At 43.8% G+C, this 16,250-nt stretch overlaps 1 protein-coding gene across 1 annotated transcript in view; it reads left to right on the forward strand.

Moving 5' to 3' along the window:
- Positions 1-16,250, forward strand: part of LOC144486002 (NACHT, LRR and PYD domains-containing protein 3-like) — a 53,196-nt gene that overhangs the window by 9,300 nt on the left and 27,646 nt on the right. Inside the window, exons 4-7 of the mRNA XM_078204111.1 lie at positions 1,213-1,379; positions 3,580-3,751; positions 3,838-3,903; positions 13,311-15,096. Of these exons, the coding sequence (XP_078060237.1) occupies positions 1,213-1,379; positions 3,580-3,751; positions 3,838-3,903; positions 13,311-15,096 (2,191 nt within the window). The remainder of the gene's footprint in view (positions 1-1,212; positions 1,380-3,579; positions 3,752-3,837; positions 3,904-13,310; positions 15,097-16,250) is intronic.

Genomic DNA, 16,250 nt, shown 5'->3' on the forward strand with positions numbered 1-16,250 from the left:
GGTTGGTCACCGTGACTTTGACTTGAAACTGAACTGGATTAGCCACATAAATACAGGAGCAGTCAGATGTGGAGCATTCTTTGGAGAGTAAGTCATCTCCTGTCTCACCAAAGTCTACAATGTACAAGGCACAACTGGAAAATTTGCAATTTGTTTACTGTGGCTCCATGAACACTCGAAGCTCTACATCACCCAGGACAAAGTAGCTCAATTGATTGACACCACCCATCCATCACCTCATTCTCTTTGCCACCGATGCAAGTGATAGCAATATGCATCATTTACAGGGTGCATTTCATCACCTCACCAAGGCTCCTTCAACAACACTTTCCAAACCCGAGACCTCTGCCACCCTAGAAGGACAAGGGCAGCAGATACATGGGGATACCATCATCTGGAAGTTGCCCTTTAATCCACACACCATTCTTACTTGGAACAATATTGCTGCTGCTTCACTTTTCCTGTATAGAAGTCTTGATATTCCCTTCCCAGCAGTACTGTGTATATAGACAGCATGTAAATTGCAGCAGTTCAAGACGGTGTCTCACCAGCTTTCCAAAAACAATTAAGGATAGACAACAAATTCCGGCCTTGCCTGGAACCCTCACACCCAGTGAGCAATTTAAAAAATGTTGATTTTATATTTGAAATTGATGGACTCTTGTTAACCAAGGGCTTAGATAGGATGGACGTAGGGAAGTTGCTTCCATTAACAGGGGAGACTAGGACGCGGGGGCACAGCCTTAGAATAAAAGGGAGTCACTTTAGAACAGAGATGAGGAGAAATTTCTTCAGCCAGAGAGTGGTGGGTCTGTGGAATTCATTGCCACAGAGGGCTGTGGAGGCCGAGACGTTGAGCGTCTTCAAGACAGAAATTGATAAATTCTTGATTTCTCGAGGAATTAAGGGCTATGGGGAGAGAGCAGGTAAATGGAGTTGAAATCAACCATGATTGAATGGTGGAGTGGACTCAATGGGCCGAATGGCCTTACTTCCGCTCCTATGTCTTATGGTCTTATGGTATGGATTTGGGGCAAAGATGATTGTTGTCAGGTCAAATATGCTTTCACTGAATGTTTCTGTGTTCCCAGAAGGTGTTTGATAATGTGGCTCACAGGAGGCTTTAGTTGCTCTCTGTAAAGGGAAGTGTAACAACATTAATGGGAATTCATTGACAGAAATGTGTTTATTTTTCTCCATTTGTGTTTACAGATCCAAACTCCACAATTCCTCAGTTCCTGACAAAGTGTGATGATTACCAACTGTTCAAATTGACAAAACTCTACCGGGACAGACTAGAACAGGCAATGGAAGGAGGAGTGGATGGAGTCAGCTTAACGTTAACATATGAGAGGATTTTCACTGGACAAGAGCATGGGGTAAGAGGGAGGGACCCAGGATAGAACAAAGAACAGTACAGCACAGGAATAGACCCTTCGGCCCTCCAAGCCTGCGCAGACCATGATGCCTGCCTAAACTAAAACCATATGCACTTACAGAGTCCGTATCCTTCCATTCCCATCCTATTCATGTTTTCATCCAGATGCCCTTTAAATGCTGCTTTCGTACCTGCTTCCATCACCGCCCCACCCCCTGGGCAGCACATACCAGACATTCACCACCCCCTGCGTTTTAAAAAAAAAAACTTCCCTCGCACATCTCCTCTGAACATTTCCCCACACACCTTAAAACTATGTCCCCTAGTACTTGACTTTTCGACCTGAGGAAAGAGCATCTGACTATGCACTCTGTCCATGCCACTCATAATCTTGTAAACTTCGATCAGGTCGCTTCTCAACCTCTGTCGTTCCAATGAGTGCAAACCGGGTTCAGAGCTAATACCCTCCAGACCAGGCAACATCCTGGTAAACCTCTTCTCTACCCTCTCCAAAACATCCACATCCTTCTGGTAGTGTGGTGATCAGAATTGTACACAATTTTCTAAATGAGGCCTAACTGAGGTTCTGTACAGCTGCAGCATGACCTGTCAATTTCTAAACTCAATGCCTTGACTGATGAAGACAAGCATGCCGTATGCCTTCTTGACTACGTTGCCACTTTAAGTGATCGGTGGACATGTTCGCCCAGATCTCTCTCCCTGTCAATACTCCTAAGGATTCTACCATTTACTAAATAATTCCGACATGCTGTATCTTCCAAAATGCATTACCTCACATTTGTCCGGAATAAACTCCATCTGCCATTTCTCCACCCAAGTCTCCAAACGGTCTAGATTCATAGAATGATTTATAGAATCCCTGCAATACAGAAGGAGGCCATTCGGCCTATCGAGTCTGTACCGACCACAATCCCACCCAGGCCTTATTCCCGTAACCCTATATGTTTACTTTGCTATTCCCCCTGACACTCGGGTCAATTTTAGCATGGCCAATCAACCTAACCCGCACATCGTTGGACTGTGGGAAGAAACCGGAGCACCCGGAGGAAACCCACGCAGACACAGGGAGGAAGTGAAAACTCCACACAGACAGTGACCCAGGCCAGAATCGAACCTGGCTCCCTGGCGCTGTGAGGCAGCAGCAATATTCTATTTTAAATGAGTTAATGAATTTGAAACTTTCCTTTGTAAACTCCAGTCTGAAATTCTCCATTGCTCTGACTCTGCACAGCCACTTCTTCAACATGTTTATCTCTCAACTATCTAACTCATCAATCCTCCTTACTGAGCTTTTATGCCAGAAATAATTTGACAAATAACATTCTGTATCTGACACTTGAGTTAATGAGTAGAAATGATTAAATGATTAGATTTTTCACCATTATTATTGCTTCATTCTCCTGACATAAATCAAGAGTCGATGTTTGGGTTAGTCAAAAGTTAATTCATCAGCTAATTTTCATTTTAGGATTTCCATTCTTCTATTTAAATAACGTAATAATCAGAAGCATCCTATCCTCGCTACCTGAGTTCTGACTTGCCACTGTTTTATTTACATACAGAGAGCAGGAGTGGGCTGTTCCACTCCTCTGTTTAACATCATTGTGGCCGATTTCATAGTGAGTTCAAATCTGCATCTTGCCGATCCCTTATAAACTATCACCCCCTTGTTTACCAAGTGTCCATCTACCTCCGTCTTAGAATTAGTCCATGGCCTTTTCAGGAAGAGAGTTCCAAAGACTTATGACCTCCTCAGAGAAACAAACTACCTCATCACCTCAGGATTTCGGAGTAAATCACAAAGTGATGCAGCAGGAATTGAGAGAAAGAAATGGATCATATTGCCAATCAGTAACCAACCAGATGTCATGTTGGACTCTGAAGGACAGACAACTAATTACATTAAAATACTGCAGATTCTCAGTGATCCCTCACTCTCCTGGAAATATATTTTTGATTCGAGTTTAGTTGATTCTCATTTCTTAATCGTTAATGACTGGAATGAGATGTGAAGTGAATTTTCAGTCCGTGTTTATTATGGATCAGGACCCGGCCCAGTGACTGATTTCTGAGCTGAAAACAACTGGGAAATCCCATCACCGAGCAGATCCTTTCCATCTCATTCTCAGTGTTTATCTTTCACTTTGCGTCTCATTATTCTTCATTACTATTCTTCATAGAAAGTCACTGAGCTCGTGGATAAGGGAAACCGGGCGGACAGTTCCAAACTTCTCCTCAATCTGGTGATGGAAAAAGGATCTCGGGCTCGAAGGGTGATGTGGGAATCCTTTGTGAGAATGCGTCACGGAGTCCCAAAACTGGATAAAATACTGAAAGAAACACAGGAGCTTGGTACGGTAAAATCACACAGCGATTTTAATTTCACATTTAAACACTGCCGGTGTTACTGATTTGATTTCATGAATTTATTTAAACAGGTTCTGATGCATTCGATGACATGAACATTACACAAGGTTTATCTGAATTGCCCAGTCACCTGGAAGGTAAGGGATGAAATTGAGAATGTAAACCGTTTCACTTCTGAGAATCAGAATGATTAATTACAGCCTTTGTTTAAGAGGTTGTCAAAAACCTGAGAATCAGAAAGTCAAAGGCTGGGATAACAGGGTTGAACATGATTGGGGTTTTGTCATTGATCCTCAACTATGCAGAGATTCAAATTGCAATTCATAGAATTTTTCTTGCATTCTGTTAATACGTTGCCATGGCATCTTTTCACTTAATCAGCTGCTGATTTCTATTATTTCTGATGTCTTATACACTTTACAGAATCTTGCTACACTATGAATCTTATACAAACCTTATGTGTGTGCATGAATGGTCTGGATGGCAATAAAGAGTAGAGCCTTGAGCCAGAAGTTAAGGCTTGTCTACACTGGGGCGGCACGGTGGCAAAGTGGTTAGCACTGCTGCCTCAGAGTGCCAGTGACCTGGGTTCAATCCCGGCCTCAGGTGGATGTCTGTGTGGAGTTTACACGTTCTCCCCGTGTCTATGTGGAACACCTCTGGGCGCTCCGGTTTTCTCTCTCAGTCCGAAGATGCGCAGGTTAGGTGGATTGGCCATAGTTAATGTGTGGGGTTACGGGGATAGGGAGGGATACGGAGGCATTGGTAACATGCTGAATTGAAGAGTTGGTGCAGACTTGAATGGGCTCCGTCTGCACTGATGGGATTCTATGGATCTATGGAAATCATTCTAAACAAACACAAACTAAAATACTGAGCAGGAAAATCCCAGAAGGTCCATCAAACAAAGATAACAAGGGTTCAAGCATCATGGCGAAAGACATCTTCCACTGGTGCCTCCCAGTCCAAATCCTGCCACTAACAATGACCACACAATCTTCTTGTAGCAGCAAAAATAGAAATGCCCAGAGTTGATATGGAAAAATGCTGTGTTTAATATTCCCCTCTAATCCCTCAGCTGATTGTTTCCAATCGTGCAGATCACGTTGAACCATTGTTCCTCATATGCACTTCTCTTCCACATGATGCAGTCTCTGTGCCAGACAGGATTCGTCTGGCTCCCTCTTTCGAGTCAGCACAGCTACTCGAAACATCTTACAGAGGCTCATAGTTCTCTGGAGATAACGAAACGCTGAACATCCACTCTATTCCTGCATTTACATAGTTCAAACATGTGTTATCAGGTCTCACACAATTTGATGACTGGAATCATCGATCAGAAGTGATTCTATACTCATTCCGATATTGATTAGACCTCTTTCAATTAGAGTTTGTATCTGTACTTCAAAGTAAATAAACCATGTAGCTGAGCTTCGCAAAGTTGTTAACCATTTTTGTAGCTTTCGTCTGTGACTTTTCCACTCTATGTTGAGTGTGAGGTGATTCACTTTGGAAGGAGTAACAGGGTTACAGAGTACTGGGCTAATGGTAAGATACTTGGTAGTGTGGATGAGCAGAGAGATGTGCACACTCTCCAGGTGTGATGTGAGCAGGAAAGTGTGCAGGCAAAATCATGTCATAGAAACATAGAAAGTAGGAGCAGGGGTAGACCATTCGGCCCTGCGAACCTGCTTTACCGTTCATTATGATCATGGTTGAACATTCAACTCATTAGCCTGATCCCATCTTCCCTGCAAATTGTTTGATCCCTTTAGCTCCTGGAGGTATAGATAAGTCTTTCTTGAAAACATACAATGTTTCAGCTTCAAGGTTTTTTGTAGTAGTCAATTTCATAGACTCATGACTCTGCATTTCAGTCCGAAATAGTCTACCCTGTATCCTCAGACTGTGATCCTCATTCTGGAAATCCCCGCCATCGGGTACATACTACCTACGTCTATCCTGTCTAGTCCTATTAGAATTTAGGTTGCTATGAAATCCCTCCGTTATTCTTCCGAACTCCAGTGAATATAATCCTAACTGACTCAATCTTTCCTCATACGTCCTCATACCAGGAATCAACCTGGTATACCTTCTTTGCACCCTGGTGGGGGCGGTGCCAGGTCGGCGGGGGCAGGGCCGGGTCAGCGGGGGTGGGGAACTCCCAGGAATCAGCCTGGTATACCTTCTCTGCACCCCCTTTATAGCAAGAACAACCTTCCTCAGATAAGGAGTCCAAAACTGCATGTAATATCCAGGTGTAATCTCACCGAGTCCCTGTAGTTGCAACAAGACATCACTGCTCCTGTGCTCGAATCCTCTTGGTATGAAGCCCAACACACCACTTGCCTTTTTACTGCCTTCTGCACCAGCATGTTTACCTTCAGTGACTGGTGTGCGATGACGCCCGGGTCTCGCTGCACATCTCCCTTAATCTATAGCCATTCAGATAGTAATCTGCCTTCCAGTTTTTGCTACCAAAGTGGCTAAGTTCACATTTGTCCACATGATACCACATCTACCTTGCATTTCCCCACTTAATCAGCTTCTCCATATGACATGGAAGCATCTCTGCATCCTTCACACAACTCACCCACCTGCCCAGTTTTGTGTAGTCTGCACATTTGGAGATATTACATTTAGTTCCCTCATCTAAATCATTAATATATATCATGAATAAGTGATGTTGTAGTAATTGGTATCAGCCTTTTAATTGATCACAACTTTATCTTTCAAGTAACTAGACCAAGTCACAGAGTTCTCTTAAACAGCTGTTTTAATCATCTATGTAGTGAAGACTCTGGAAAGTCACGGGTCACAGTCTGTAACTCGCCAGAATACAGAATTCCTAAATACAGAAGCAATTATAGCCTCAAATTCAATTCTAGGTAATTAGCATATACCAATCACATTTTAGGAGTTACCTCAATCCACTCAGTTATTAATTAAGCTCACATCATTCAGAGATTAAAACCAATCACAGTCCCCTTAAACTGGTTTTGGTGCTTATCTGTGAAAACGTTTAGAAGAACTTTTTTTTCATAGCAGCTTGTGTGACATTAACCCTTTCAGTGGTGTCCCAGCACCGATCCGTGCGGTATTCCACTAGTCACAGTCTGCTATTTGGAAAAAGACCCAGTTATTGCTACTCTGTTTCCTCCCTGCCAGCTTATTTCCTGTCCATCTCAATACACTGCTCCCAAATCAATGTGTTGAATTTTACAGGCTCATCTCTTACCTGGGACCGTGTCAAAAGCCTTCTGAAAGTCGAAATAAATCACAACCATTTACTCACCTTCGTCACCTGTGCTAGTTGCTTCCTGGAAAAAATTCAAGTAGATTTGTCGAGCAAGACTTCCACTTCATATATCCATGCTGACTGTCCAATCCTGCCACTGTTTTCAAGTGCTATTAATGAACTATAGCACTTTCCCCACTACCAATAGAATGTTCCAGAAAACTATTCCGTATACACTCCAGGAACTCCTACTCGACGTTATTGTGTCTGATTTCACTTGGCCAGTCTATATGCAGATTAAAATCACACACAATTACTGATGTTCCTTTATCACATGCGTCACTAATTTCCTTTTAAATGCCATCCCCAGCCTCATCACTACAGTTTGTGGGTCTATCTACAACCCCCATTAAAGTTTTCATAAGTTCATAAGATATAGGAGCAGAGTTAGGCCATTCCGCCCATCCAGTACGCTCTAACGTTCGATCATGCTCCTTATCCTCATTTTCATGCCTTCTTCCCATAATCCTTCACTCCCTTACCAATTAAAGATCTGTCTAACTCCTTAAATGTACTCACTGTCCCAGCATCCACCGCACTTTGGGGCAGCGAGTTCCACAGATTCACAACCCTTTGGGAGAAGGAGTTTCTCCTCAACTTTGTTTTCAATTTGCTGCCCCTTATCCTAAGACTATTACCTCTCATCCGAGAATGCCCCACCAGCGGAAGCATCCACTCCATGTCTACTTTATCAATACCTTTTATCATCTTGAACAGCTCCAATTTGATCTCCCCTCAATCTTATAAATTCCAGAGAGTATAGCTGAATCTATTTTAAATCTCTCTTCATACAACAAGCCCCTCATTACTGGAATCAATCTGGTGAACCTCCTCTGAACTGCCTCCAATGCCACGACATCTTTCCTCAAATACGGGGACCAAAACTGTGCACAATACTCCAGGTGCGGCCTCACCAATGCCTTGTATAATTGCAACAACTTCCTTACCTTCATATTCTATTTCATTCGCTTTCTTTATTCTCTGCTGTACCTGTATGCTAGTTTTCTGTGACTCAGATCCCTCAGCACCGGAACACCCCGAAGTCTCTCCCCATTTAAATACTAAGTCGCCTTCCTATTTTTGAGACCAAAGTGCATGACCTCACACTTTTCCAAGTTAAACTTCTGCAACCTCTGAGCCTTTTCAGCACTACCCATGCGGATTACACATCATCAGAGCTAATATCCTACCTCATTATTTACCTAATTTCCTCTTTAACCAGCAAACCAGCTCTATCATCTTTTCGTTTTTGACTCTCCTTCCTAGATAGTGAACACCACTGGATGTCCCATCGCTTGTCAATCTGCAGTCATTCCCAACGACATCACACCTGTTTGCATCTATTTGCACGATTAATTCATCCACTTTATTTCAAATTTTCTGTGCGTTAAAGCACAAAGTCTTTTTGTCAATTGTCCCGTTCCCACTGTGTGTTCATTGTGGCACTGTTTGATTTTGGCCCTTGATTTATCTGCCTATCACTTTTCTTATTCCCCTTACTGTCTTTTTTTAACTTGTCCATGAAAAATGTTTGACTCTAGAACGTGGGAGGCAACGTATCATCCAGGAATTTTGTCTGTGACCACAGAAGGGCCTGTCTATTTCTCTTACAATTGAATCCCCGATAACGATTGCATTCCCATACTTTTTTCTCCTCCTCTATGCAGCAGGGCCAACCCTGGTGCAACAGATTTGTCTGTTGCTGCTTTCCCCTAAGAGGTCATTTCCAAAGCGGTATACCTGATTTGCAGGGGAATGGCTACAGGAGATTCCTGCACTGCCTGCCTAGTCCTCCTGATCTGCCTGGTCATCACCCATTCCCTTCCTGCCTGTTGAGACTTGCCTTGCGGTGTTACCACCTGTCCATAAGTGCAATCCTCAATACTTGTGGATGCTCCATAGTGTCCCAGCCGACCTCCAGCTCTAAAACATGGGCTTCCAGCAGCTGCAGCTGGAGACACTTGCTGCACACGTGTGCTTCCTACATGGAACACGAGGAGCACACCACAGCTTTGAGATCTCCTGCCATGACCTAGCCCTTTACCTTTTGAAAGATATCAAAAATTAAATAATATCAATTACTCTACATCGCTTCTTCCCGGTTCCTTGTTCCTGCATAATGGCAGGGACAAACAAGAAACCACAAAATAAAGACTTTAAAAACCATAAGTGATAAAACCAATAAAAACTTACCCGATCATACTTACCCAATCGGCTGCTTCCCCTGGCCCCGCACCATTTTTGAATCCTGATGTCAACACAACATCTCCAAACTCCAAGCTAGTGTTCAAGTTTCTCACTGCACTCTTTGCTGTATATTTAATCTTCTCTTGATGCTGCTGACTGTCTGTCCCAGTGACCCAATGCCTTCCTCTCGCACTCTCCTCGAGGTGCTGCTGACTGTCTGTCCCAGTGTCCTACTCTCTCCCTCTTCTTTAGGTGCTGCTGACTGTCCCAGTATTCCAGTGTTCTCCCCTCTCACTCTCCTCTCGGTGCTGTTGAATGTCTGTGCCAGTGTCGTCCTCTACCGCTCTCCTCTAGGTTCTGTTGTCTGTCTCAGTATCCCAGTGTTCTCTTCTCACACTCTCTCCCCTAAGGGCTATTGAATGTCTGTCCCGGTGTCCTCTGCTCTCACTCTCCTATAGCTACTGCTTCTTTATCTAATATCGATTGGTTCTGTGAATGTAACCCAATGTCGTGTTACCTTTAGCTACAGATTCTCAACATTGATCACAGACCTCCAGTGATATGTGTACGCTGGCACTGAGATCTTTTTCTGTCTCTGTGTCTCAATATCTTTCGCACAAAGAATCCGTCTGTTCAATATTAGCTCGACCACTATGTATGAGACACATCTGTCTTAATACGTTGTTTTGTGAATCTGTGGAATTGGCGACCCTGAAGTGCTGGGGCAGTGAGTAAATTTAAGGAGGAGTGAGACATATTTTTAATTGGTAATGGGGAGAAGGCTGGAAAATTGAGATAAGGAGCATTTCAGCCATGATCGAATGGCGAAGCAGACTAGATGGGCCGAATGGCCAATTTCTGCTCCTATATGTTATTAACTTATGAACAATGTGTGCCCACTGCTATCACAGATCTAAACTTTTCTTTATCTCACTGCCTTCTACCATGTAAACCATTGTATTGTCGGCATCTGCAAACTTACTGTAGACATCACGTTAATGCTGCAAACTCCTAGTTCATACATTCAACCTTGCTCAGCTCTTGAATATCAGACTGTGAGGAGTAGAGAGTCCCGGGCTAACATTTTTAATAAAACTATGGATGTGGAAATCTGTAAAAACAAAAATAAAGTGTGATAGACTTAGTTTTGGCAGTACCTGGAGAAAGAACGAGAGTTAACATTTTGAGTCCAATGTGACTGAGTTCTGAGGGAGCGCCATATGGAATCAAAATGATAATTACTGTCTCCATGGATGCTGATCTTATCCAACATTTTCTGTTCAGATCATTTGTGACATGTCTTCAAGCCAAACTACATCTGGTCCACTCAGTTTTAGTTGCAATATTGAAGACGATTCCTGAAGCAGAGTTTCAAATTTCCACTGATATAACAACATTCTTTGGTGAGGAAACCTATCAACGGCTTTCTAAAAGTCTAGGGTGACAATGTCCACCGTATTTCCATCATTTATGATTCTACTCACTTCCTCAAACTCCAGCAAGTTGGACCTTTTTCAGTTCTTCTGTGAATTTCTAATGGTCTCTTCCCTTTCCCAGTGATCATAAGGAAAACTTTATATTATCCCTTGCAATGTCCACTTGGTTACGGACGTCTGGCTGGTCGACTTGCAGTTCCCGAGCTCTGATTTGCCCCACGTTAGGGCTAAACGTGGAAGTTTATTGTGAATTTCTAATGTTTCATAAAGAATAGCTCTTAATATCCCTTCCAGTATCTTCCCAATAACAGTGGTCAGGCTGAGAGGCCTGTATTTCCCGGGCTCTGATTTGTTCCATTTTGAACTGTAGGGAAAATGGTAAAGAAATGAGGGACATTGGGGGCGATTCTCCCAAAATTGTTCTATGTGCTGAATTGGCGGGAAACTGGTATAAATGCCGATTGTTTTTTCAGTGGGAGTTCAAACTCTAATCTCCCACAGTCTGTGCAATGCAGAGGTCACAAGCGTGAATCTCATTAAAGGTTTGGGGGGTGGGGCCTATTCACACCAGAGGCTGACAGTTCCTGACCTCTGCGCATGCGCAGTGGCCCCGAGCTGTCAGCCTGCAGTTTGCTGGCCAGCCACGGGACCCTGTAGTGCTGCCCCTTGGGTCCAACGCCCCTAACGGCCCCCCCAACTTCCCAGGCCAGCCCCGACCCTCTACCGTCCCGGAGCACCGCGATCTTCTCCGGATCTCTCTCTCTCTCTTACCCCCCCCCCCCCCCCCACCAATGGGAGGCAGACACCCTAATCCCACCCAGCAGACGCCCCCCACCACCAAAGAAAGCAGACACCCCGCCCACGGAGGCCACCTAGGCCCTGCCCCCTTGGCACTGCCCCATGCCTGGTTCTTAGTGCCAAGGTGCCCTGTGGGCATGGGCACTTTGCCCATTAGGCAGTGCCGGGAGCACAGTCTGGCCCTGCCACAGTGCCCATACCCAGGGGGGAACAACCTGAAGCCACCCAACCCCCTGAGGGGCCCCAATTGCACCCCTCCCTTCACTCCAGCGGGGTCTCCTGTTAGTTCCCTGAAACTGGGGAGCGAATCTGAACGGCACTGGAGTGAAATCGCACTGACGGGAGTGGGAGATGTTGCGGGTCCGGAGGCTTCAGTCCCAGGCCCGCTAATAACTTTAAAATAAGGTTAAAATAGATTAAAATCTCGTACCTGTTGTTCCCACTGGTTTCCTGCGTGGTCCCCACTGTGCTGGATATCCGGCACTCGGAGATGCGTGCGCATCGGGAATGCATGCTTGAATCCCACAATTCGGCCCACAAGCGATTGTCCCGGCCCGCCGCACTAAAGATTTAGAGCGTTGGGATGGGAGAATCGCCCCCAATAATCTTTACCATATCACAGAACAGATTGAGAGGTCAGACAACCTTTGATAAAAATGATGATACTACAGGTGTTCACACAATTGAACATTAATCTGAAGAATGTCTCTGAGGAAAAGGGAGTATTTAGGCTTAATACAAAATTACTGGTTAGTTTCCTAATGGTCGTTAAAGAGAGCACATTACTCTACTGAAAGGATAATCCCTTAATTCAGGGGTTTCCTTCAAACCCAATGTAAGAACAAAGATAAATACATTTTCACTTTCCCAAAACGAGGTGATAGGAAACAAGAAACATAATTAACCATGAATTATAATTATTGTTAAACAGTTCAAATGAACTGTGAATGTTTCCTGGTTTCATATTACACTTAGTAAAGTAGCTCCTTGTTCTTTTTCTTGTTGCCATCATGGCAGAATGGTTATCAAAACACAGTTAATGTATCTACATGTACAACTGCTGAAACATAGTTATTGATTACTGAAATACACTACATCAAAGGGGTGGGTATTCTTTGAGTTCTCTGTCTGAAGGCAGGTTTGAACCACGGCTGAATGATCTCCGGCACGGATAAGGCAAGGAGTGAGGTCCCGAATTTGCCCCAGATACAACGGGGATCGGACCCCGTGCTGCTGACACAATATGGCCCACAATCTGACCAACTGAGCCAACCGGCTCCCCAGTAACATGGGTGACCAGGCAACAGCCTGATAGAATAGGAGAACTTTCCATCTTCAAAACTGTTGGTATTCCAATGCTCACACAGTATGAAAGGGAACCTGTTGAAGGAGGGATGCAGTCACAGTCAGACTCCTGAACAATTACAATCTCTCCGTCTCCCATTCATATCCAATATCCCATTTACCATTTCTGCAGCAGATTGGGAACACCGACTCGTTCACAGACTAATGGACTCAAAAATCGTCTTATCATGTAACCATGATCCTTGCAGACTCCCAGTGAGGTGTCTGTCTTAAGGGCAGGTTGGAAAGCATTAACCATCAGAGAGGAAACATCACCTTCATAAAATGGAAAGTTATGGAAATATTAGAGTTAAGTCACGATCTGAAACTTTAATTTAAAATTGGTGCTTGTGAAGCGAGGTTTCCAATAACTTAATTTAAATTCCTGCACAAACCTTGACTGACACTGTAAAGTAAGTCTAACAATTCAGCAAAGATGGTATTTTAATGCAACTAACAGTTCTCTCTGTTCTCATTGAAGATCTCCAACAGAAACACAAGGAGACACTCCGGGTACAAACTGAAACACTGAGAGTGAACACTATCCTCATAAAGGAGAAGGTTAAGATTTTCCAGCTGGTTGATCGATACGCTGAGCTAACGGTTATTTCTACTGTTCGAGACCGGACACTTGTCGAACATGAACTGCTGGCAAGAGGCCGAGACCATGAAGAGTGGAGAAAGAAAGATCTCCGGAGAGAACTGGAAAAAATCCGAACTGATCAATTGTTCCAGAGCAGCTTTTCCCAGACGGGCAGTTTGCTGCAAAAAATTAGGAGATTATTCCACCAATCCCATTCAAGATCCAAATCTGGGAGTTCAGCAGCAATGAGTGGAGTGCCAGGAATTGGAAAAACAACAATGGTACAAAAGATTGTTTATGACTGGGCCACTGGGAAAATATACCCACACTTTCAATTTATTTTCAGTTTTGAATTCCGGGATTTGAACACTATTAACTGTAGAATAAACCTGAGGAATCTGATATTGGATCAGTATCCTTACTTTGGGAATATTCTGGGAGAGCTCTGGAAGAACCCAGAGGGATTGCTGTTTATATTCGATGGTTTGGATGAATTCAAGGACAGTATTGATTTTGCTGATAATCGGAGAAATACAGAACCTCAGTACATGTGCACAGATCCTGAATGCTGGTGTGAAGTGTCTGACATTGTGTACAGTTTAATACAGCACAAGCTGCTCCCTGGATGTTCAGTGTTAGTGACCAGCCGCCCCACTGCATTACATTTATTGGAAAAGGCTGAGATCAGTGTCTGGGCTGAAATCCTGGGATTTGTTGGTGATGAACGGAAGGAATATTTCAACAAGTTTTTTGAAGATCAGATGGTGGCAGCAGCTGTCTTCAAACACGTGGAGGAGAACGAGATCCTGTACACCATGTGTTACAACCCTTCCTACTGCTGGATCCTCGGTCTGTCACTGGGTCCCTTCTTTACACAAAGAGACAGGAAACAGCAGCAAGTTCCCAAGACCATCACCCAACTATATTCCTACTATATTTACAACATTCTGAAAAACCATGGCCGAGAGATGGAAAACCCCCGTGATGTGTTACTGAAGCTTGGTGAGATGGCCTACACAGGAGTCTCCAAGAAGAAGATTGTGTTTAGAAATGGAGATTTGATTGAGTACAATCTACAATCTTCCCAGTTCCTGTCTGGGTTCCTGATGGAGCTTTTGGAGAGAGATGATTCTGCCCAGAGTGTGGTTTACACATTCCCACACCTCACCATCCAAGAGTTTGTAGCTGCACTCACACAATTCCTGACTCCAGATCCTGGGGATATCGGGAAACTCCTCAGTGAAGCCCACAGTGAGGAAGATGGGCGATTTGAGATATTTCTCCGTTTTGTTGCTGGTCTGTCCTCCCCACAGTCAGCTCGACCCCTGGTGGAGTTTCTGGGTCCATTTCTTCATCAAACAACCTGCCGAGTGATTGACTGGGTGAAGGAGAAGGTTGAAGGGCAGATTGGAGACACACAGACTGGAACTGGGAAGAGGAAGCTCCTGAACACATTCCACTACCTGTTTGAGACTCAGAATAAAGCACTGGCTCGGAACACAGTGGGATCTATGGAAAAACTTACATTTAGCGGATTGCGACTGACCCCGATTGACTGTGCGGTCCTGTCTCATGTCATTGGACTCTGTGACACAATAAAACACCTCGATCTATGGCAATGCAACATTCAGTGTGAAGGGCTCCAGCGGCTGGGACCCATTCTGCACAAGTGTCAGGAGTTGAGGTAACTGTTTGGTCTCAGAGCGGATATTTTCATTGTTGAGAAGCCATTTCCTTTGTTCTAATAAAACAGAGGCATGTTCATTCGAGGACGTCAAGAGAGAAACAATGTCCAATGGTCACAAAGTGTGGGAGAATGGCACAAAGTAATAATGCTCATTTGAGAGCAGATGCAGATATGATGGGCCGATTGGCCTCCTTCTGAACCTGTAATAAATCCAGATTCTCTGATAAAACTACATCGTTTCAAGAAGGCAGATTCTCCTGGAATAGGCGTGGGCAATAAATGTTGGCAAAACCAGCGATGCCCACGTTCCTTGAATGAATAAAAACATTATTGGGATGAATTTTAAATAATTATTGCTGTAAAGGCCTCCCTCCAAAATCTGAAAAAGGATCATTCCCTCTCCCAACAGAAACCATCTGATTCTGTACGATGCTATACAGAAATTAGTTTCTCTTGTTCGGTACAGCTTACAGTTTGTGTTTAATTATGATCAGGATTATTTTACTGCGCTCTCCCTGTGTTATGTATTACAGTCGGTGTGTGTTATATTGGGACAATGTCCCTTTATAAGTCACGTGATCACTGGTGACATCATCAGTTCGGGTTGCTTTCTGAATGCCTGCCTTGCGCTGCCTCTACTGGCAGCCTCTGTGAACTCCGTCTTGCTTCTTGGATTAACTGGTTGTAACTGAAACTCAGAGCTTCTATCATTCATTGTGGGCCTCTGAATAGAAGCAACCATTTCTTTAAACCTCTATAACTCTTACAACGTCGTAAACCTTAAATTAAAATGTAGGGACAGTTTAAATTGAAACCAAAAACCCGCAGGCGGGCAGCTTTGTTTAACATGAAGTGAAATTAAAGTTTTGGCCCTTTCTGAGCTCACAAGCACAGAAACACAAATTAAACTTAAACTCATGAATTACTGTGTAACGCCCACAAACACAAGTTATTACATAACAGTGAAGCCCAAGATGCTGTTTTCTTTATTAATTGCTACCTACACTTGCCCTGCCAATGGCAATGATCGATGCACACATGTGTTCAGTCCCTCGGATCCTGCAATCCGTGAACAATTCTACCGATTATTTTATATTGCTTCCTCATGTGCATGTAAGAAAGCGATAAAGAAAGGAAGGATAGACTATGAA

Source organism: Mustelus asterias, unplaced genomic scaffold (assembly GCF_964213995.1).
Source record: "Mustelus asterias unplaced genomic scaffold, sMusAst1.hap1.1 HAP1_SCAFFOLD_263, whole genome shotgun sequence".
Taxonomy (NCBI): Eukaryota; Metazoa; Chordata; class Chondrichthyes; order Carcharhiniformes; family Triakidae; genus Mustelus; species Mustelus asterias.